The sequence below is a fragment of the Piliocolobus tephrosceles genome, chromosome 1 (genome assembly GCF_002776525.5).
Source record: "Piliocolobus tephrosceles isolate RC106 chromosome 1, ASM277652v3, whole genome shotgun sequence".
NCBI lineage: Eukaryota > Metazoa > Chordata > Mammalia > Primates > Cercopithecidae > Piliocolobus > Piliocolobus tephrosceles.
This window is the reverse complement of record NC_045434.1, coordinates 85965877-85986916: the sequence shown is the minus strand read 5'-3', so window position 1 is coordinate 85986916 and position 21040 is coordinate 85965877. Positions and strand designations below refer to the sequence as shown.

Genomic DNA, 21040 nt, shown 5'->3' with positions numbered 1-21040 from the left:
TGTAAAGTACCCAACAACATTTATGTCCCAATTTTACTGTCTTTTGAGACTTCCCATATATTGCTATATAGTAGGGATATCTGTACACTTCTTATCCCTCCACTGGAGTTTATGTCTTCTTAGGGTAGCTCTATGATTTACTTTCCCGATAGTGCCAATAACTTTCAGAACAATGTCTTTCCAGTGAGTGACTTTCAACAAAAACAATAACAAAAAATTGTTATTAAGTTGAATATTAATAACAAAAAGAGAGGGAACGTATATCTTCTTAAGAAAAGTAAGATAATATGCTCACTTAAATGAAATACCAGATAGAAGTCATGAAATCTATGACCTAGCCCCTAGTATTTCAAAATAACACGAAAATAGAAATCCAACTCACAGGAACCTGGATGAGAAATAACATTTAAAATATTGATAAAATCCTTTTAAAACAAAAATTTTTGAATATTAAAATACAGAATATCCACCTAACCATGTCATAACCACAGAGGTTGTACAGAATGAAACCCTGTCAACATATCTTTCTTACCTAAACTCTAGCCCTTGTTTAATTTGCATTTTAACTGTTATCTTGACATGATTCTATCATTCCCATTATCAGGTGGTATTGACAGTTAAATCTGACTTTCCAATTTCATGGGCCAACATGAGGTCTAAAAGTTAACTAATTAGAGGTACACTTTAAACTCACTTTCTAGAACGTTAATTCCATAGCACTGATTGCTACTTTAGGTTATTTCCAGCAAACAGCTCAAATGAGTCTCCTTCTATATTACAGTAAAATCTCCAAATGGTAGTACTGAAAGGGGTCTATGCAAGTTTCATGTAAAGAGCCTAGTATCTATTAACCATACAAAGTATGTTTAATCTCATTTAATTTTCGTAACAGCTATTTGAGGTAAGAAACAATTATCCCCATTTTACAGATGAAGAAGCTGAAGTTCATGGAGATTAAATAACTAACCCAGGACACACAGCTAATAAGTAGAGGACTGTAACATGGGGACTCCCGCCATGCCACCTACCCATAAAGAGAACTAAGACATACCAGACATGCCAGGAGAGGCAAAGTACTAAAATGTGAAGGAAAGACATGACATTCACGATACATTCAACGCAAGTTCTTAAATAGTACAACCTACTCACGATTTTAGAAATGATGCATCTTTCAAGCAAATCTGAAAAATTAGGAAGACACATTATAAAGGCTGGCACTGATAAACTCTGATATTGATAAGCTAGTTTTCTGTGAACTCTCTTCAACTACAGGATTTATCTAAGTCTCATTTGTTCATTAAGCAAAAAACATTCTGAAAATAAGTTCTAAGTAGCGCCGCCATCTTAAAAACAAAGAAAAGCCTGATCAAGTGGAAGGTCAGCGGCACACACTATCTTAGACTGAAGAACGAGGATTTAAAATAAGGCGGCCAAAGCTGTCTTCCATTCCTATCCTCCAGTAACAGACATGATTCCTCAGTCCACAAAACCCTTTCCCCTGCCTGCCTGCCTGCCTGCCTGACTTCTGTTCATCAACCAAGAGGCAGCTCAATTGCCGCCTCCTTGAGAAGCCTTCCCCCTTGATCCACCAAGAAAGGAAAAGATTGAACTAATTTGAAGCACAATGATCCTTCACTTCTTTTGGTCACAGCCCTCTTTTGAGACTCTGATGAAGGCAGACTCCCTGCCCAGAAAAGTGTGTGCTCTCAACAAAACTTAAATATAATTTCAGCAGACTCTACAAATTCTAAGGTCATAGGTTAGGAGTTCTTGCTATAGAGAAACAAATGAATACCTCGTAGGTAGTCAGTAGCACATGAAAATGTGACTTCTGTTTCAGGTCTTGCTGAAGGCAGGCTCTTTCCTCCTTGTCGCCTGCGTATGTTACACAGGAAAGACCTGGAGCAAATCTGAATCCAAGAAAAGAAGTAGATGAACATAAACACTAGATCCATTTAACAGCATGTACATATCTGGAAAATTACATTTCATGGGAGGATTGCAATGTGCCGACCTCATGAGGTCCTACAACCAGTCTTAGGGCTCTGAATCTTATCTAAAGTAATGGTTGAACCTCGGAGCAAGTTCCTATGTGAAGAGGTAAAGGGATCAGATCTAAAAAGGTCTTGTGCTGACTCTAAAAATAAAACGATCTCTTCCACATTAGTTACTTGCTACGTCACTATGAAAAATAGGCCGGGCACGGTGGCTCACACCTGTCATCCCAACACTTTGGGAAGCTGAGGCAGGCGGATCACATGAGGTTGGGAGTTCGAGACCAGCCTGACCAACATGGAGAAATCCCGTCTCTACTAAAAATACAAAATTAGCTGGGTTTGGTGGTGCATGCCTGTAATCTCAGCTACTTGGGAGGCTGAGGCAGGAGAATCACGTGAACGCAGGAGGTGGAGGTGGCGGTAAGCCAAGATCGTGCCGTTGTACGCCAGCCTGGGCAACAAGAGTGAAACTCCATCTCAAAAGAATAAAACAAACAAAAACACAAACAAAAAACAAAAACAAAACAAAAAAATGGCTTCTAAGTTCAATACTTACTATAAACGATTACTGACCTTTAAATTGCCAATTACTCTTCCCCTATTATATCCTCAAGTGTCTACCTACACTGCATAAGTTCAAAGTTTTCTGGAATAAACTTACTAATTACAACAATAGGTTGTTTTATCATATTTTATACATCATCCAGAAAAAAAAATATTAATCAAGATAAACAATAAAATTTCAGCTACATCTACTCTGTACCTCTGCATTTCTTCTTTCCAGTTGCTCAAAACAGACAAGGGACAAAGAATCAGAAATGGTCCTTCATCATTTAATCTTCCTGCCAAATAAATGAAGAGAGCAATAGTCTGGAACACAGAAAAAGAAGGCAGTTTTGATCACATTTCTCCATGAGAAACAACCATGGAGTTCCCACAACCCTGTGCGGAACACACACTCTTGTGTAAGACTTGTTTTACAAAGAAATACTGTACAATCTTCCGCACATTAGGAGAGTAATCCATTCGTAGAGCGAAATCATGTAAGCCTCAATATACTTGCCACGGAAATTTATGGAACTCAATTACTGCAGTAGTTAACAAGCAATGAGGCTCAATGTTTAGGTAATTGAACCTCTACTGTAAAGAAAAAGTCAGGAAAGACAATAAAAATCAATGAAAATCCAACTGATGACCACGATCTGCAATACTCTGAAAATATTAAGCAAGAAGTGCCAAGATATGACTGTAAAAACCACCAATCGCATGGTGGCCCTCTGCTGCCTGCCAGGCTTTCCCGAGGGAGGATGCTTTCCTTCCTCTCTCACTTCCTCCCACCTTCCCCTACTGTTTTCCTTTCTTCCATATGTATTTACAGGGTGTCTTCTCTTGGTTAGGCACTGTTCTATACACCAGTGATACAACAGTGAACAAAACAGACAAAACGCCCAGCCCTCCTGGAGGACACATTCTAATGGGGAAAACAGACAATACATGATCCTCCTAAGCTTAAGGAAGGGTATAAAATGGAAATACTGGTAAAGGCAAATGAGCATACTTCAGAAGATTCTAGTACACACTTATGACTTGAATGTCGCTGTGATATACAGAGAAAATAACCTATTTTAAAACAAAAATGTGTCAACAGACTCCATCTTCAAATGCTCAGCTATTTCTGAGAAAAATCTGTCCTAAGGATATAATTCAAAATCCTGAGAAAGCTACAAGCACAAGGATGTTCCATCAAGATTAAACAGCACAAAAAGAGGAGGAATCATCATTTCTCATCTGTAGAACACTTAAGTAAATTATAAATTCTCTTGATGGAATATTATGCAATGTTGATAACGACTGTGAAGAATATAACAAAGTAAAACATTATAGTGACACTGTTAGATTAACAAAATACAAACTACATATGCACTATAATTTCAACCACGGGCTGGGTGCAGCGGCTCACACCTGTAATCCCAGCACTTTGGGAGGCTGAGGCAGGAGGATCACTTGAGTCCATACGTTCAAGGCCAGCCTGGGCAACATAGTGAGACCTCATCTCTACAAAAAAAATTAAAAATAAGCTGTGCGTGGTGGCATGCGCCTGTAGTCCCAGCTACTCAGGAGACTGAGGATTCCTTGAGCCTGGGAGGCAGAGGTTGCAGTAAGCCAAGATCACGCCACTGAATTCCAGCCTGGGTGACAGAGCAAGACCCTGTCTCAAAAACAAAAGTCCAATCATGCAAAACATTCATTGCAACTCATGGTTATGGTTAGAGTGCTTACATTACAGGGTGGTAGTTAGTTTTTATAACAAATAATTTTTTAAAAATTATCTATGTTTTCTCAGCCCAAACTGTGCCCGGAACCATTCTTTAATAAGTGACTTAATGGCCGGGCGCGGTGGCTCAAGCCTGTAATCCTAGCACTTTGGGAGGCCGAGACAGGCGGATCACGAGGTCAGAAGATCGAGACCATCCTGGCTAACACAGTGAAACTCTGTCTCTACTAAAAAAACACAAAAAACGGCCAGGCGCGGTGGCTCAAGCCTGTAATCCCAGCACTTTGGGAGGCCGAGATGGGCGGATCACGAGGTCAGGAGATCGAGACCAACCTGGCTAACACGGTGAAACCCCGTCTCTACTGAAAACTACAAAAAAAATTAGCCGGGCGAGGTGGCGGCGCCTGTAGTCCCAGCTACCCGGGAGGCTGAGGCAGGAGAACGGCGTGAACCCGGGAGGCGGAGCTTGCAGTGAGCTGAGATCCGGCCACAGCACTCCAGCCTGGGTGACAGAGCGAGACTCCGTCTCAAAAAAAAAAAAAAAAAAAAATACAAAAAACTAGCCGGGCGAGGTGGCAGGCGCCTGTAGTCCCAGCTACTTGGGAGGCTGAGGCAGGAGAATGGCGTAAACCCGGGAGGCGGAGCTTGCAGTGAGCTGAGATCCGCCCACTGCACTCCAGCCTGGGCGACAGAGCCAGACTCCGTCTCAACAAAAAAAAAAAAAAAAAAAGTGACTTAATGAATTAAAACCATTCAGTCTAGCTTTCCCTGAGGATGCAATTTCGAGAAAGTTTATCTTTTATTCTATAATCCAGGTATGTCTACAAAACAAGTGTGGAGTCACTAGTGAATTCTAGCAAGAATTTAAGGAAGAAATTACAGCAATTCTACATAAACTCTTCCAGAAAATGGAAGAGAAGGGCATACTTCTCAACTCATTCTACAAGGCCAGCTTTACCCCAATACTAAAATTAGATAATGACACTACAAGAAAATTACAGACCAATGTCTTTCATGAACATAGATGCAAAAAGTCTAAACAAAATTTAAGCAAAACAAATTTGGAGGTGGTATCTTTTGAGAGAGCTTAAAGCAGAGCTATGTGAACATCTGAGGAAAGGACAAATAGCATTTGCTGGCCCTGAATAAAGTCAACAGGGCAAATGCAATGACTGAGGCAGAGAAGACTACAGGAAAGGCCCTTTCCCGGTACAAGAGCCAGTTAGCCTGGATCCCAGGGACATCTATGAAACTGAGCTTTGTTTTAGCTCCAGAGCTCTCAGCTCCAGAATGAGTTATAAGGAGGTACCGCAGTGGCGGTGAGCAGTACTCGTCGCATAGTAACACACCTGGCATGTCTTCCCCAGGCCCATCTCATCTCCCAGGATACAGCCATTCTGACAGTGGAAGCGCTGGGCAAGCCAGTTTACTCCCTCCAGTTGATAAGGGCGTAGGTGAATCCCTAGAAACAAAAAATAAAGCAAATCCGAAGAGCAGACATTTCAGCACATGCACAGGCAATGTTCTAAGAGTTTGAATGAGGAACACAGCCTAAATTCACGTAACTCTAAACCTCACTGGCCATATCTTTTGCTGAGGAGTTATGGATATCTAAACATCTGCTGACTTCCAAACTACTTTTTGAGCAGACTTATTCACCTTTATATTCAAAGCCCCAAAGCAGCCCGTCATTGTTACCTGATTCACTTGATAGATGAGAAAGTCAACTTGGGATCTGGCCTCTATACTGCCTGAGACTCACACCAGTGTCCGTTCTGGGAAACAAGGCATTACTGATACAACTGAACAAAGAGCAACAACACATGGATTGTACATGTGTCTGCTTGCTTAATTGCACCCATTTAAATATGTCATCAATGCTAAAGGAAAAAACTTAGGACTACATTGAATAATGCTTCAACACAGAAGCGCTGTTTTTAAAAATGGAAATGATGTTTCACAAAGGGTGCTTAACTGTGTACAGGGATGGCAGAAAACATGTGAAATTAATATGGAGCTTACTGACTCTCTTTTTTCTCTTTCCCTTGGTGAAAAAAATCCAATTTCAAAGAATAGCCATATCTTGGGAAGGTGAAAAACCCTAAACATACTTTATATAAGAACTATTAGCAAAAACATAACTTTCTAGTTGAATTTATACCTTTAAAAAATCTTCAAAATATATATTAATTGTACAAAATTTTAAAAATAAGTTATTTTTCTTAGGCACTTACAAATACCAGAGGAGCAGTAAACACTTTACATAAATTACAGTATCTCAGGCCAGGTGCAGAGGCTCATGCCTGTGATCCCAGCATTTTAGGAGGCTGAGGCGGGCAGATCACCTGAGGTCAGGAGATTAAGACCAGCCTAGCCAACATGATGAAATCCTGTCTCTACTAAATAATACAAAAATTAGCAGGGCGTGGTGGTGCACGCCTGTAATCCTAGCTACTTGGGAGGCTGGAGCAGGGGGAATTGCTTGAATCTGGGAGGCAGAGGTTGTAGTGAGCTGAGATCGCGCCACTGCACTACAGCCTCGGCAACACAGTGAGACTCTGTCTCAAAAAATAATAATAATAAATTATGGTATCTCATTTAATGCTTATAATGATTCTATGGAGTAGGTATTATCCCCATTTTATAAATTAGAAAATTCAGAGATTTCTACTTCTGATGGGAGTATACTTGTTTTCCCTTATTCCTCTTGCTAACTACAAATAAAAACCCTAGACATGCTACAGAAAGCAAGCATAAAACTCTGAAAGCTGCCGGGCGCGGTGGCTCACGCCTGTAATCCCAGCACTTTGGGAGGCCAAGGCGGGCAGATCACGAGGTCAGGAGATTGAGACCATCCTAGCTAACACGGTGAAACCCTGTCTCTACTAAAAATACAAAAAGAATTAGCCGGGCGTGGTGGCAGGCACCTATAGTCCCAGCTACTCCGGAGGCTGAGGCAGGAGAATGGCGTGAACCCAGGAGGCGGAGCTTGCAGTGAGCCGAGATTGCGCCACTGCACTCCAGCCTGGGCTACAGAGCGAGACTCCGTCTCAAAAAAAAAAAAAAAACTCTGAAAGCTGCAGTGAAGAAGCAGATTGGCTAGGGACCTTGGGACCTGAGGAAGAACAGGGTAGTAAGTTCCCTGGAATTTGTTTTTGCTTTATATATCCCAGTCTGACAGGTCAAGAAATCAGCAAACCGGGAACACCAACTGATGTAGACCAAAACCAAAATGAGAACAACCCCCCCAAATTAGTCTCTTCTCATGCTGCTAATAATACCTGAGATTGGGTAATTTATAAAGAAAAGAGGTTTAACTGACTCACAGTTCCACATGGATGGAGAGGCCTCACAATCATGGTGGAAGGCAAATGAGGGGCAAAGCCACATCTAACATGGCAGCAGACAAGAGAGCTTGTGCAGGGAACTCCCATTTATAAAACCATCAGATCTTGTGAGATTTCTTCACTACCACGAGAATAATATGGGGGAACTGACCCCATGATTCAAATATCTCCACCTGGCACCACCTTTGACACGTGGAGATTATTACAATTCAAGGTGAGATTTGGTTGGGGACATAGCCAAACCATCCCACCCCCACCCCTCACAAGCCTGCTCCTGCTAGAAAATGGCAGCCTAGCAAGACAGGAAACTTTTAGATAATAACTGCTGTATTCTAGTAAACAGCACAGGAATAAACCTGTGGTCCCCACCAGCAAAGGCCAAGTGGAAAGCACAGACTTCTCACCTATAGCTATAACGAGTGCCCCAGCACCCCAGCCAGGATGGTATGAGAGAAGGCCAAGTAGGGAGCTGGGATTTTTATCCCCACCAACCAGTAACAAGGCCCTACCCCTTGGTCTTCACCTGCAGGATCAGTAGAGACTTGGGAGGGAGCCACAACTCCCACCCTCACCCAGCAGGAAGGAGGAGCCCCTTCCCAGTCCCCAGATGTGGACAGAGGCTGAAGGGGGAGCCTGGACTTCTACCCCTACCTGGCAATAACAAGGCAGCAGACCCTCTTCCCCTGCCAGAGCAGCATCAGACAAAGACAGTCAAACAGGAGGTTTAAGTATTATTTAAAACACACACACACACACACACACACACACACACACACACACACACACGCCTAGCTCTAATTATTACAAAAATCATTCATTATATCAAGAACTGGGAAGATTTTAAACTGAACGAAAAAAGATAATCAATAGGTGCCAACACCAGATGACACAGACGGCAGAATTATCTGACAAAGACCTTAAAGCAGTAATGATAAAATGCTTCAACAAGTAGTTATGGATGCACTTGAGCAATTGATAAAACAGAAAACCCCAAGTAAGAAACAGAAATCTCAGCAAAGAAATAAAAGATATAAAGAAAGACCAAGTGGAAGTTTTAAAACTGAAAAATACACTAACCAAAATAAAAGGCTATTGATGCTGTTGATGGCATCAACAGCAGAATGGAAGGAAGTGAGGAAAGAATCAGTGAACTCTACAGAACAGAAGTTAGAGAGAGATTACAATCAGAAGAGAGAGAAAGTAGACTGAAAATAAATGAACCTCAGGGACCTTCAGGACTACCACAAAAGATCTTACATTTGTTCAATGGTGTCCAATAAAAAAAGGTGGAGGAGGATAGGGCTGAAAAAGTACTTAAATAAATAAGAGCTGAAAACTTCCCGAATCTGGCTAAAGAGTTACAGTTTCAAGAAACTGAGTAAACTGCAAACATAACAAAATCCTGCCAGGCGTGGTGACTCACCCCTGTAATGCCAGCACTTTGGGAGGCCGAGGCAGGCAGATCACGAGGTCAAGAGATTGAGACCATCCTGGCCAACATGGTGAAACCCCATCTCTACTAAAAATGCAAAAATTAGCTGGGTGTGGTGGTGGGTGCCTGTAATCCCAGCTACTCAGGAGGCTGAGGCAGGAAAATCGCTTGAACCCAGGAGGCAGAGGTTGCAGTGAGCCAAGACAGCGCCACTGCACTCCAGCATGGTGACAAGGACAGTCTCTGTCTCAAAAAAAAAAAAAAAAAATTCCAAAGAAATACACACCAAGGTATGTAATTATTAAAATGCTGAAAACAAAAGACAAAGAAAACATCTTAGATGCAGCCAAAAAAAAAAAACACCAAACACCACCTTACTTAAAGAGGAAAAACTATTCAAATGCAAGCAGATTTGTCAGAAATCTTAAAGGCCAGAAAGAAATGGCACAACATGTTTCAAATATTGAAAGAAAAGAACTGCCAATCCAGACTCCTGTAATCAAGAAAAATAGTATTCAGGAATGAAAAGGAAATTCTCAGATGAAGGAAAACAAAGAGAATTTATCATCAACAAACCTACCCTCAAAGAATGGCTAAAGGAAGCCCTTGGACAAAAAAGGAAATGATAAAAGATGGAACCTTGGAACATGAGGAAGAATGTGAGAATGCAGCATTCAAAAATATGTGTAAATACAATAGGTTTTCCTTTTCTTGAGTTTTTAAAATTATGTTTAACAGCTGAAGCAAAGATTATAACAGTGTCTGACATGGTTCTAAAGGTATATAAAGGAAATATTTAAGACAATTATAAACAGAAGGTAAAGCTATAAAGGGAAGATAAATATTTAGGGAAGTAATGTTTATATAAAGGGAAGTAATGTTTCCGTACTTTACTCAAATAGGTAAAATGACAGTATCAGTAGTCTGTGATTTTATACACACACACATACATTTATATACAATACCTTTAACAACCACTAAAAAAGCTATACAAAGAGATAAACTAAAAAACATTGTAAATAAACAAAACTAAAATTCTAAAAAATGTTCAAATAATTCACAAGAAGGCAAGAAAAAGAAAACAAAAACAGATAAATTAAAAACAATAAAAATAAGATGGCAGAGTTAAGCTCAAACACAGTAATAATTACATGAAACATAAATGGTATAAGTATACCAATTAAAAGACAAAGACTTGGCTGGGCACAGTGGCTCACACCTGTCATCCCAGCACTTTGGGAGGCTGACGCGAGAGGATCACCTGAGGTAGGGAGTTCAAGACCAACCTGGCCAACATGGAGAAACCCTGTCTCTACTAAAAATACAAAATTAGCCGGGTGTTGTGGCGCATGCCTGTAATCCCAACTACTTGGGAAGCTTAGGCAGGAGAATCACTTGAACCTGGGAGGCAGGAGGTTACAGTGAGCCGAGATCACACCATTGCACTACAGTCTGGGCAACAAGAGCGAAACTCCATCTCAAAAAAAAAGGACAAAGACTTCCAGAGTAGATTTTAAACATAACCCAATTATAAATTGTCTACAAGAAATTCAACCCAAAAATAATTAGATAAATAAATGAAAAGTAAAAGGATGAAGTGGTAGACATAATAGTGGCCCTCACAAAGATGTCCAAGCCCTGACCCTGGCATCAGTGAGTATGTTACTTTACATGGCAAAAGGCACTCTGAACATATAATTAAGGCTAAGGGGTCTGAGATGGGAAGAGTATTCTGAATTATCCAGGTGGGCCTGGATAATGCAATGGACATACAATCTAATCACATGCATCATTCGGAGAATCTTTAACAGCTGTGGTTAGAGAGGAAGCTGGCTAGAGAAGGATCAAAGAGATGAAATGTTGCTGGCTTTGAAGTTGGAGGAAAGGGGCCAGGAGTCAAGTAATGTGGGCAGCCTCTGGATGCTGGGAAATATATTCTCCCCTAGAGCCTCCAGAAAGGAATGAAGCGCTGCTGATACCCAAACACAGGAGAATACACATGTTTTTCAAGTGCCATGGACCATACAACATATTCAGGGCCTGTCATGTTGCATGTTGGCAGGTTGCGTGATGCTCCTGTCTCTGCATTTTAGTGTTGCTATGGAATACTCGAGGTTGGATAATTTACAAATAAAAGAGGTTTATTTGGCTCATGTCTCTACAGACTGTACAAGAAGCATGGCACCAACATCTGCTTCAGGTGAGGGCTCCAGACTGTTTCCACTAATGGCGGAAGGGGAAGTGGGGCTGGCATGTACAGAGATCACATGGTGAGAGAGGAAGAAAGGGGTGGGGGATGCCAGGCTCTTTTTAACAACCAGTTTTCTGGAAGCTAAAAAGTAAGAAGTTGCTCACTCTCTCTGCTCCCCGCCCAGGGACAGCATTAATCTATTCAGGGAGGATTTGCCCCCATGACTTAAACACCTTTCACTAGGCCCCACCTCCAATACTGGAGATCAAATTTCAACATGATATTTGGTGGGAACAAATAATCCATATCCAAACTAAAGGAGGGCCAGAAAACCTTAACACATTTAAAAGAACTGAAATTGTACAGAGTATGTTCTCTGACCACAATGTAATAAAATTAGAATTCATGGACAGAAACATTAGAGGCTAATCTCTCAACACTTGGAACCTAGACAACACACTTCTTTCTAAACAGTCCATCAAAAGAGGAAGTCTCCAGGGAAATAAATACACTGAACTAAATAAAAATGGAAATACAACATATCAAAATTTGTGCAACAAAAATTAACTCAAAGTAGATCATGGACTTAAATAAGAAACTGTAAAGCTTTTAGGGAAAAACTCTTTAGGATCTGGGAGTAGGCAATGAGTTCTTATATTTGACACCAAACCACAAGAAAACTATCCATAAGAGAAAAAAATTGATAAATTGATAAATTTTAGCCAAGATTTAAAACTTTTGTTGTTGCAGGAACTCAGGGACCCTGAACAGAGGGACTGGCTGAAGCTGCGGCAGAAGAACATAAATTGTGAAGATTTCATGGACATTTATTAGTTCCCCAAATTAATACTTTTATAATTTCTTACACCTGTGCTTACTACAATCTCTGAACATAAATTGTGAAGATTTCATGGACACTTATCACTTCCCCAATCAATACCCTTGTGATTTCCTATGCCTGTCTTTAATCTCTTAATCCCATCATCTTCATAAGCTGAGGAGGATGTATGTCGCCTCAGGATCCTGTGATGATTGCGTTAACTGCACAAATTGTAGACCATGTGTGTTTGAACAATATGAAATCTGGGCACCTTGAAAAAAGAACAGGATAACAGCAATGTTCAGGGAACAAGAGAGATAACCTTAAACTCTGACTGCCGGTGAGCTGGGCGAAACAGAGTCATATTTCTCTTCCTTCAAAAGCAAATAGGAGAAATATCGCTGAATTCTTTTTCTCAGCAAGGAACATCCCTGAGAAAGAGAATGGCCCCTGAGGGTGAGCCTCTGAAATGGCCGCTTTAGGGGTGGCTGCCTTTTAAAGTCGAAGCCGAAGCGATGAAATAAGCCCCAGTCTCCTGTAGCACTCCCAGGCTTATTAGGACAAGGAAATTCCTGCCTAATAAATTTTGGTCAGACAGGTTGTCTGCTGTCAAACCCTGTCTCCTGATAAGATGTTATCAATGGCAATGCATGCCCAAAACTTCATTAGCAATTTTAATTTGACCCCGTCCTGTGGTCCTATGATCTCACCCTGCCTCCATTTGCTTTGTGATATTACCTTGTGAAGCATGTGATCTCTGTGACCCACACCCTATGCGTACACTCCCCCCTTTTGAAGATCGCTAATAAAAACTTGCTGGTTTTCTGGCTCAGGGAGCATCACACAACCTGCCAACATGCAATGTCTCCCCCAGTCACCCAGCTTTAAATTTTCTCTCTTTTGTACTCTTTCCCTTTATTTCTCAGACCAGACAATGCTTAGGGAAACAGAAAAGAACCCACGTTGAATATCGGGGGCAGGGTTTCCCCCGATATTTTGTAAGACATACATCTGAGAAAATACCAGTATCTAGAGTATATAAAGACTAGAGTATGTCAAAACTCAACAGTGGAAAAAAACAACAAAGGATCCTATTTTAAAATGGGCAAAAGAAAGAAAAAGACATTTTATCAAAGAGGTTACATATTTCATTAGCCAATAGGGAAATTCATACCTAAGCCACAATGAGATACCATTACACATACATTAGAATAGTCAATATAAAAAAGTGGCAATATCAAATGTTGGCAAGGATGCAGAGAATCCAAACTCAATCACTCATACATTGCTGGTGGGAATGTAAAATAGTACAGCTACTCTGGAAAAAGTCTGGCAATTTCTTTGAAACCTAAACATGCAACTACCATATGACCCACTCACAGAACTCCTAGGCGTTTATTACAGAGAAATGAAGATTTATTGTCTTACAAAATTTATGCACAAATGTTTACAGTATCTTTCTTTTCTTTTTTGGCAATAGTCACAAACTATAAACAACTCAGATATCCTTCAGTGGGTGAGTGGTAAAACAAACTGTGGTATACTGTGCTGTGGAGTACTACTCAGCAATAAAAAGAAACTATTGATACATGCAACGACCTGGATGAATCTCCAGAGAATTATGCTGAGTGAAAAAAGCCAGTCCCCAAAGGCTACATGTTGTATGATTTTACTCACATATCATTTTCAAAATGACAAAATTATAGAAATGGAGAACAGATTAGTTGCTGCCAGGGGTTAAGTAAGTGGTGAGGTAGAAGGGAGGTGAGTATAGCTATCAAAGTGCAAGTTGAGGGATCCTTGTGGAGATGCAAAATGTTCTGGATTTGACTGTCCCAATGTCAATATCCTGTTGTGATAGCATACCATCGGTGCAAGCACACACAATGTGATAGTGTACCACACTGCAAGATGTGACCATGAGGGGAAACTGGGTAAAGGTTACATGGGATCTTTCTGTATTATTTCTTACAACTGGTGACTCATGCCTGTAGTCCCAGCTACTCAGAAGGCTGAGGTGGGAGGACCACTTAAGCCCAGCAGGTCGAGGCTACAGTGGGCCATGGCACTCCAGCCTGGGCGACAGAATGAGACCCTGTCTCAAAAAAAAAAAAAAGTTGAATTTTCAAAAATAATATGGAATTACATCCACAAAGATAACAATACTTAACACTTAGGAGTCAACAGCAAAAAACAGAAATTACCCTTGGTAGGTTAGGCAGAAAGGGATGTAATACAGGGAATTAGATCACCACAAAATTGTCGAAAGGGCCCGAGGAGTAACATCTAGGCTGATCTTCTGGGTGCAACTGCTAAATCGAGCACCACAGAACAGGCACACCAAGGAAGTATCTACCTCCATGACCTGGAAGCCAGGAACCAACCAGGAGGCCACCGTACCGTCAGCTCCAGGAACCTATCAACCATGATAACAAAATGAATGCTCTGTACCCACCCAGAGACCCATGAGGTAGTAGCCAAGAGGGAAGCAGAAAACCCAAACCCCTCTGAGTCCTTTCCCTCACTTTCCCCTTCCAAATCTCCCACAGTCATGTGCCTGGCTAAATCCAAGTCACATTTACAACCAAACTACGGTGGGGTTTGGGAAAGGTAGTCTTTCGTTTTTTAACCTCCAGATGTAGATTCTTTTGCCCTTCTGTCAGGGAGATGACAAGTAGTGAAACAGTAAGTAAAACAGCAAGAAGTAATAGGTCTGCATATTCCAGAAACAAAAAGGTCCTAAGGTAACTTCATGATCCAAAGATGAATATCCAAATGTCCATCAATATTGGTAACCAAATAAACATTAAATTAAACAATACAATAACATGTTAACTTCTGAAATTAGAAAATACTAGTGTTGCTGAGAGTATGGAGAAATAAGCAAAAATTTTGCATATTCTTTATTCTAGAAATAGTACCTTTCAGGAATCAAACGTCCATAGCTATAATAAATATTTGGTTACAAGGATATTTATTAGTGTTACTTACAATAGCAAAAAAAAAAAAAAAAAAAAAGAACCTAAATAAATAAATAAATACCAAGAAGAGGGACTGTCTAAACTATGGTACATTCATATACTGAAACACTGTAACCATTAAAAATGATGTTGAAGAAGACTGAATGATAAGGAAAAAAAAGTTATGATTTCCCAAAAGCATGTACATGAAACTCCATTTTTGCACCTTCCCCCTCCACCGGAAAGTAAAGGAAATTATACAGGATACAGAACATGTTAACAGTAAGGAGATTATGGAGATTAATATTTATTTTCTTTATGCATAGGCTATTTCCCTGAATGCTTTACTGAAAATATGTACTATTTCTGTAACCAAAAGAAAAAAAAAGCAGTAAGAATTTTTTTAACCAACTCATGAAGAATAGTTTCTCATAATACTAGTTTATTCTGGTAAATAGAAATAGAAATTACAAGTTATAATATTCAGTAGCTATTCCTTTGACCCTGCTTTTCTGTTTTCCTTCTCTCCACTACCAATTTATCCAAGCTGTCACATTTGCCTACTTAATTCTGAATTTATTCACTCCATTCCACCCACTCAAACTTGCAACCTCTTGTCTCCTCATTTTCACTAAAACACCTGCCCATATGTACGTCTCTCCTGGCATATTATCCCCGGCTAAGTATCAACTGGCACACTTTTCTGAGCCCTCTCTCACACAAGTTCTTAAAGAACCATTCCCAACACTTGCAAGGAAATAGGCAAACAACACAAACATCAACTTTAGTTAAGATAAAGTCAAACATAAAAAGACCAGTCGACAAGCTCGTACTTAAACTGGATACATACTCCTTACAGCCACAAATTCTTACAGACTCAGGAAATCAAGGAGAGGTCTTTCTCTTTCTCGTCTGCATCCTCTCCATTCAACTTCATCCTTCTCTCTTCTAAGCTGAACACAGAACTGCACCTTTTGTTTCATTCCTAGAATGACAAACCTCACTCTTTCGTGGTATTGAGCACTTAAATAAGTTATTGTTTATACTTTTAAATGCACTCTCACTAGTCTAAAACTCTAGGTAGGAAGGGTCCATATTTGTTTAGCTCATCTCTGTAGCCAATGCCTAAGAATACGCTCCCAGTGGCATTTAATCAGTAATGAATAAACGACTGTATTATTAATTATTACTGATGCACGATTCTGTTAATATAAAGCACACACTACGTTCCCCACTTGTAAATAAGGAAAACGAGGCTGGGGGGTTCAGCGGCGAGTCAGCGCAGACCAGGGAGGAGAGCGGGGTCTGGGGCTGCAGGAAGTACCGTCAGCAGTGCAGCTGCAGGGCTGCGGGGCCTGCAATGTTCGCGCTTTGCAGACTCTCCGCAAGAGCTAGTGTCAATAAATCGAGTTACGTGCAGTAGTGAACGGACAAGCTAAGTTGGCATATAGTACGTGGTTCAGTCAGTATTTATGAATGACTCGACACAAAAACAGCTTCATAAGACAGTGCTTTGAGTCTGTCCGCTCACTGCCGCACGTAACTCGATTGGGAGAATTAATCAGTGGTGAATTCTCCAATAACTGTGCGCGCACAGTAAACGGAGAAGCTGAAGCTGGGAGATGAGTTGATCGTTTTACAAAAACAACCAATAAACTCCCCAGGCCAGGACCCAAACCCACTGTAACAGCAACTGGAAGCCTACATCCTTGGTGCACCAGGCCGTCCAACTCTTCATCGGAGGCCTGCAGGTGGCGCTGATCTCACCAAGTTTCCCCTCCATAGGCCCGGGGCCGGGCCCGGCTCCTGGGACTGCGACCTCATTCATCCCGCGTCCGCCGCCCCGCGCGCCGCGCAGGCGGGGGACGTGGCCAGCAGGCCCGGGCGCGGTTTCTCTCCGCCCACGGCAGGAGCAAAGGAAGGCCCTGGCGCCGGCGGGTAAACAGCCCACCGGGCGGCCCACCCGCTGCGCCTCCGGCCCGCAAGAGGCAGTCCCAACAGGTTGGCCCGCCTAGGCGAAGTCCGCCCGGAGCCCGCTCACCTGTCAGCCCCCACTGCAGTAAGTCCTGCTCCTGCACCCGCGACCGCGCCGCCTCGGCTCGGCCCTTAGTATGAAGCCACAGTAAGAAGCCAGGCGCTTGGCCCCCGCGGCTGGCAGCGCCCGCGCGCTCCATCAGGCCAGTAGAGCCCCGCCCCGCGCGCCCCTGCGTGCAGTTCCCTCCCAACCTCCCAGCGCGCGGGGGCGAGCGGCGGCGCGCTGGGGCCCACCTGCCAGCGAGGCGCCGCCAGAGGGCGCGTCCTGCCAAGATTTCCGGAGCGGAGCTGTTGCAATTACCCTCCGGCTTAGGCAGTTTTTGCAGTGCGGAGTGGAAGGGCCGCCCAGTTCTCACTAGTTATGCTTCCGAAGCGCTAGGCGTCTGATCACGCGCAGGGCGTCTGGTTGCCTGAACTGCCCGTCAAGGAGGTGGCATATGCTCTTCATTCATTTATTATTTAATCAACATCAACTTTCATGTGTCAGATACTTCCGCTGGGCCCTGGAGGTTGTAGAAGTGAGAAAGACTTGTTCCATGCCCTCCAGTGATTCATGACAAGATCAAACTGTCCTTGATCGGTTTACGTAGTGCTAAGTTGGTTTAGTCCCTGAAATACATTTCTTACTGCCTGTGACCTGTGGGCCAAAATTGGGAACCTCTGAATAGTAATAAATTAAAATCACCAAAGACGTCATTGTTGCAGTGGGTATCTCGAGTGCATTATGGCGAGCAGATTAAGGCAATGTGTTCAGTGACTCAACATCAGCTTTGAGTGGATTTATGATGTACTACATCACTAATATAAATATGATAATAACAAAACAGCTGCATTTATTGATGAAGTTCTAGGTGGTGTCCTAAGGGCATTAAGTATGTTTTCTTATTTAACCCTCACAATAACCAATAATTAGGTGTTATAATTGTCCTCACATTGTAAATGAAGATATTGTGACTTGTAATGGTAATTGGCAGTACTGGAACAGGAATGATATTATTCTCTGGCTAATGTCATTAGAATAGTATTCTCATTTAGGTTAATCTTGGTGCTTCCTTCTTCAGTAAACTCATGTTAAAGTTGCACCCTCCATTATTCTCATCTTCCCCTAAAACAAAAGGGAGAAATTCGTTCTGAGCTACAAAAGGGATGACTTCAGTTTGGTTTATTCATAAAAACTCAAGCAAAGCACTGTTTTATGAAGCTATTTTTGTGTCTTGAGTCATTCATAAATACTGACTGAATCATATACTATGTGCCAAGCACTCTTTATGGTACTGAAGATAGAGGCCACTAATCTCCTGGAGCTTATATTTTAAAAGGAGGAGACAAGCAATAAATAAAAATCAGGTAGGATTAATGCTAAGAGAAAAGTAAAACAGAGTCACATAATGGGGCAACAGTAATTTTGTACAGCAGCTTTCCTGCTTGGGTGTTTTCTCAAAACAAACCTGAAGACAGATTTATATCCTTTGGTGGCTTCTCCAGAGGGACCTCTGTCCTATGTGGCTGCTCATGAGTGGTGTTTGCATCTTGGTCTCCATGTTTGACTTATTTCCTCCCCTCAAGATTCTACCAGTAGACTTACCTGCTAAAGCAGCCATATCAAGCACTTGCCACTTAAATACAAGCCTGTTTATTATTTTTAACTTTAAGTACGTTTGTTGTGACAGAATGCCAGATGATACAGTCCTAGTTATAAGCTAAGTAGACTGTTGGTATACTGAGTCTGGTACCTAAAATACAGCTAAGAAAGGCAACAGGGACTCCAGGTCTGCCAGTGAGGTGACACATAGAAAGGTTTAGCTCTGAATACTGTATGAAGAGATCTGTAGATGATCAGGATGGAAGCAAGGAAGCAGTTTGGAAACTATTGCAGTAGTCTGGGCAACAAGTTGATAGTTTTGGGGCCAGCATGGTGATAGTGGAGTGGTGAGTAGTGGTGTGATACTAGATATTGAAAAGATAGAGCCTATAGGATTCACTGATTGAGCGTCTGGTAGAAATGGAAAAGCAATGGTTGGTTTCAGGGATGTGGCCCAAGCAACTAGTGGGGTGTGTTGGATTTGTACCAACAGTGTTGGGCACATAGTATGCACTCAATAAATATTGTTGAATGTTTGAATGAGGTGCCTGTGGGACAATTTTAAAATCTAGGGCATATGATTGTTATAACCTTGAAGTACAGAGAGTGCATTTCACAGATGGGCAAACCAAGGCACAGAAAGTTTAGGAAGTTGGTCCAGTGTTTTCTAATGAGTCATATGATTTGTTTTTCTAAGACCACCAGAGCGGGCACAAAAGAACCAGCGAGTAGGCAAGGGTAGGAGCAAAACTGCAAATTTATTTTTGGTCACCTAGCTTCAGGGGAAGAAGGTGGGTAGGGAGAGGTCTGTCGGCCTCCGGCAAAGGAGGCCAAGAGAGTCACCTGGTGAAGCTCTCCACGAGTTTCCTAATTCAGTCCTGACTGGAGTGAGGGACTGAGGAAGGCCGCGGGGCACGCTGGCCAAGAGCGGCTTTTCTAGGAGTGGGAGGGCAATAGGCGGGGCACAGGCGTGTCGGGGGGGGGGGGGGGGGGGGGTGTTCCACAGGTGCGACCAGGTAAATCTTGGTCTCTTTAGATTGACGTCACCTGGCGCATGCCCGGTTGGTCTGCACCTTCCCTGGGCACCGGCTGCATTTTCGCGCACACAGGAAAAGTTGGTGAAGAAGAACCCAGAAGTGTGCCATCCTGCCTCCGTTGGTCCAAACATCATAATTAACTGCCAGAATAAAATTTAGTCTCAACTCATTTTTCATTCATTGTTCAGGTTATCCAATCATGCTGTTTTTGTTAATTATTTGTTCTACTCCTCCACAGAAAGGGTATGTCCTTTGGCAACAGCAACTCCATAAGATTAATGCTAACTTAGCATGTTAGCATTACCAAAACAAACATTACCAAAACAAACATGGATTAAGCACAGATTAAGAAACAAGTTACGTTTGTTGTTCCGTTATGTCCTTGCTCTGTTAGGTAACATCAGGGCGCCAGTTGGCAGCACCTAGTGAGTCAGATATGGAAATCGGATAAAAGCTGTGAGCAAAGTGAACATTTATTCAGACCTCTTGAGTAAATGAACTTGGAACTTTGGGCTTAGGTTAGAGTTAGGTCAGTGCCCGTGGGTGGAAAATTTTTGTGCTGGGATGAAAAAGACTTGGGTTTTCTTTCTTGCGAGAAATGAAAAACTGTATTTTGACTTTTGATGCCAGTGTACCTCTTTGTCATGAAATAACATGTAATAAATTTAGAACCCAGAAAGCCAGGGAAAATATACCAGAGTATAGAAGTATAGAAAAAAAGTAAGTTGGTTTCATAGGACTCTTGCCCAGTCGCCTCAGAGAATTGCCACTCCCTTTTACTATCAAAGGTAAGGTTGTAAAACAGGAATATTTTCAAGTAAATCTTTGAGAACATTGTTTAGAAATTGTAGGCATCAAAATTTGCCCACAGTCTTTTTGTTTGAAAGGATGGTGTTTCCCTTTTTAACCAGATGGCTTTTGACTGTCATGCCATGCCATCACATTGGTCATATAGAATTTCATTCTTTATGTTCTCCGGCCAGCAGCACAACATTTATGCAATCTACCTGGCTAGTCCCTGAAAGCTTTTGAGTTTGCCATCTCTGGAAATTTAACTTTTGTGACATATTGATGGCACTGATGGCCTGTCCAGAGCAGCTGCTCTCATGAAGCCAGCTGCAGTGGGGGTGGCACACCAGGGCTGCCAGCTCCATGGAGCCAGGGGGAACCAGCAGCAGGTAGAAGCCCTGCCTCCTTCTGAGTTGGCAGGGCAGGAGCTCCCTGTTCCCCAGGCGCAGCTGTGGCTGCCCAGCTGCAGCAGCAGACCTAGGCATCCCTGTGCTCTTTGGGGCTGAGAGCAGGCAGGAGCCCTCCCCTCTCAGGCACAGCTGCAGCTACCCGAGTCATGTCCACCAGCTGGGCCTC

At 42.2% G+C, this 21040-nt stretch overlaps 1 protein-coding gene across 5 annotated transcripts in view; it reads right to left on the bottom strand.

Annotated features, from left to right (window-relative positions):
* CHD1L (chromodomain helicase DNA binding protein 1 like) overlaps nt 1-17252 on the bottom strand; it is a 55077-nt gene extending 37825 nt beyond the window's left edge. For 2 of the 5 annotated variants that reach the window (XM_023193433.1, XM_023193434.1), the window contains exons 1-5: nt 17064-17252; nt 5622-5734; nt 2761-2867; nt 1796-1910; nt 1150-1181 (exon numbers count right to left, since the gene is read on the bottom strand). In XM_023193433.1, coding sequence (XP_023049201.1) covers nt 1150-1181; nt 1796-1910; nt 2761-2867; nt 5622-5734; nt 17064-17196 — 500 coding nt within the window. In that variant the 5' untranslated portion in view covers nt 17197-17252. The remainder of the gene's footprint in view (nt 1-1149; nt 1182-1795; nt 1911-2760; nt 2868-5621; nt 5735-17063) is intronic. The other 3 variants (XM_023193437.2, XM_023193435.2, XM_023193438.2) reach the window with 3 other exon arrangements.
* Between the last annotated feature and the right edge of the window lie 3788 nt (nt 17253-21040).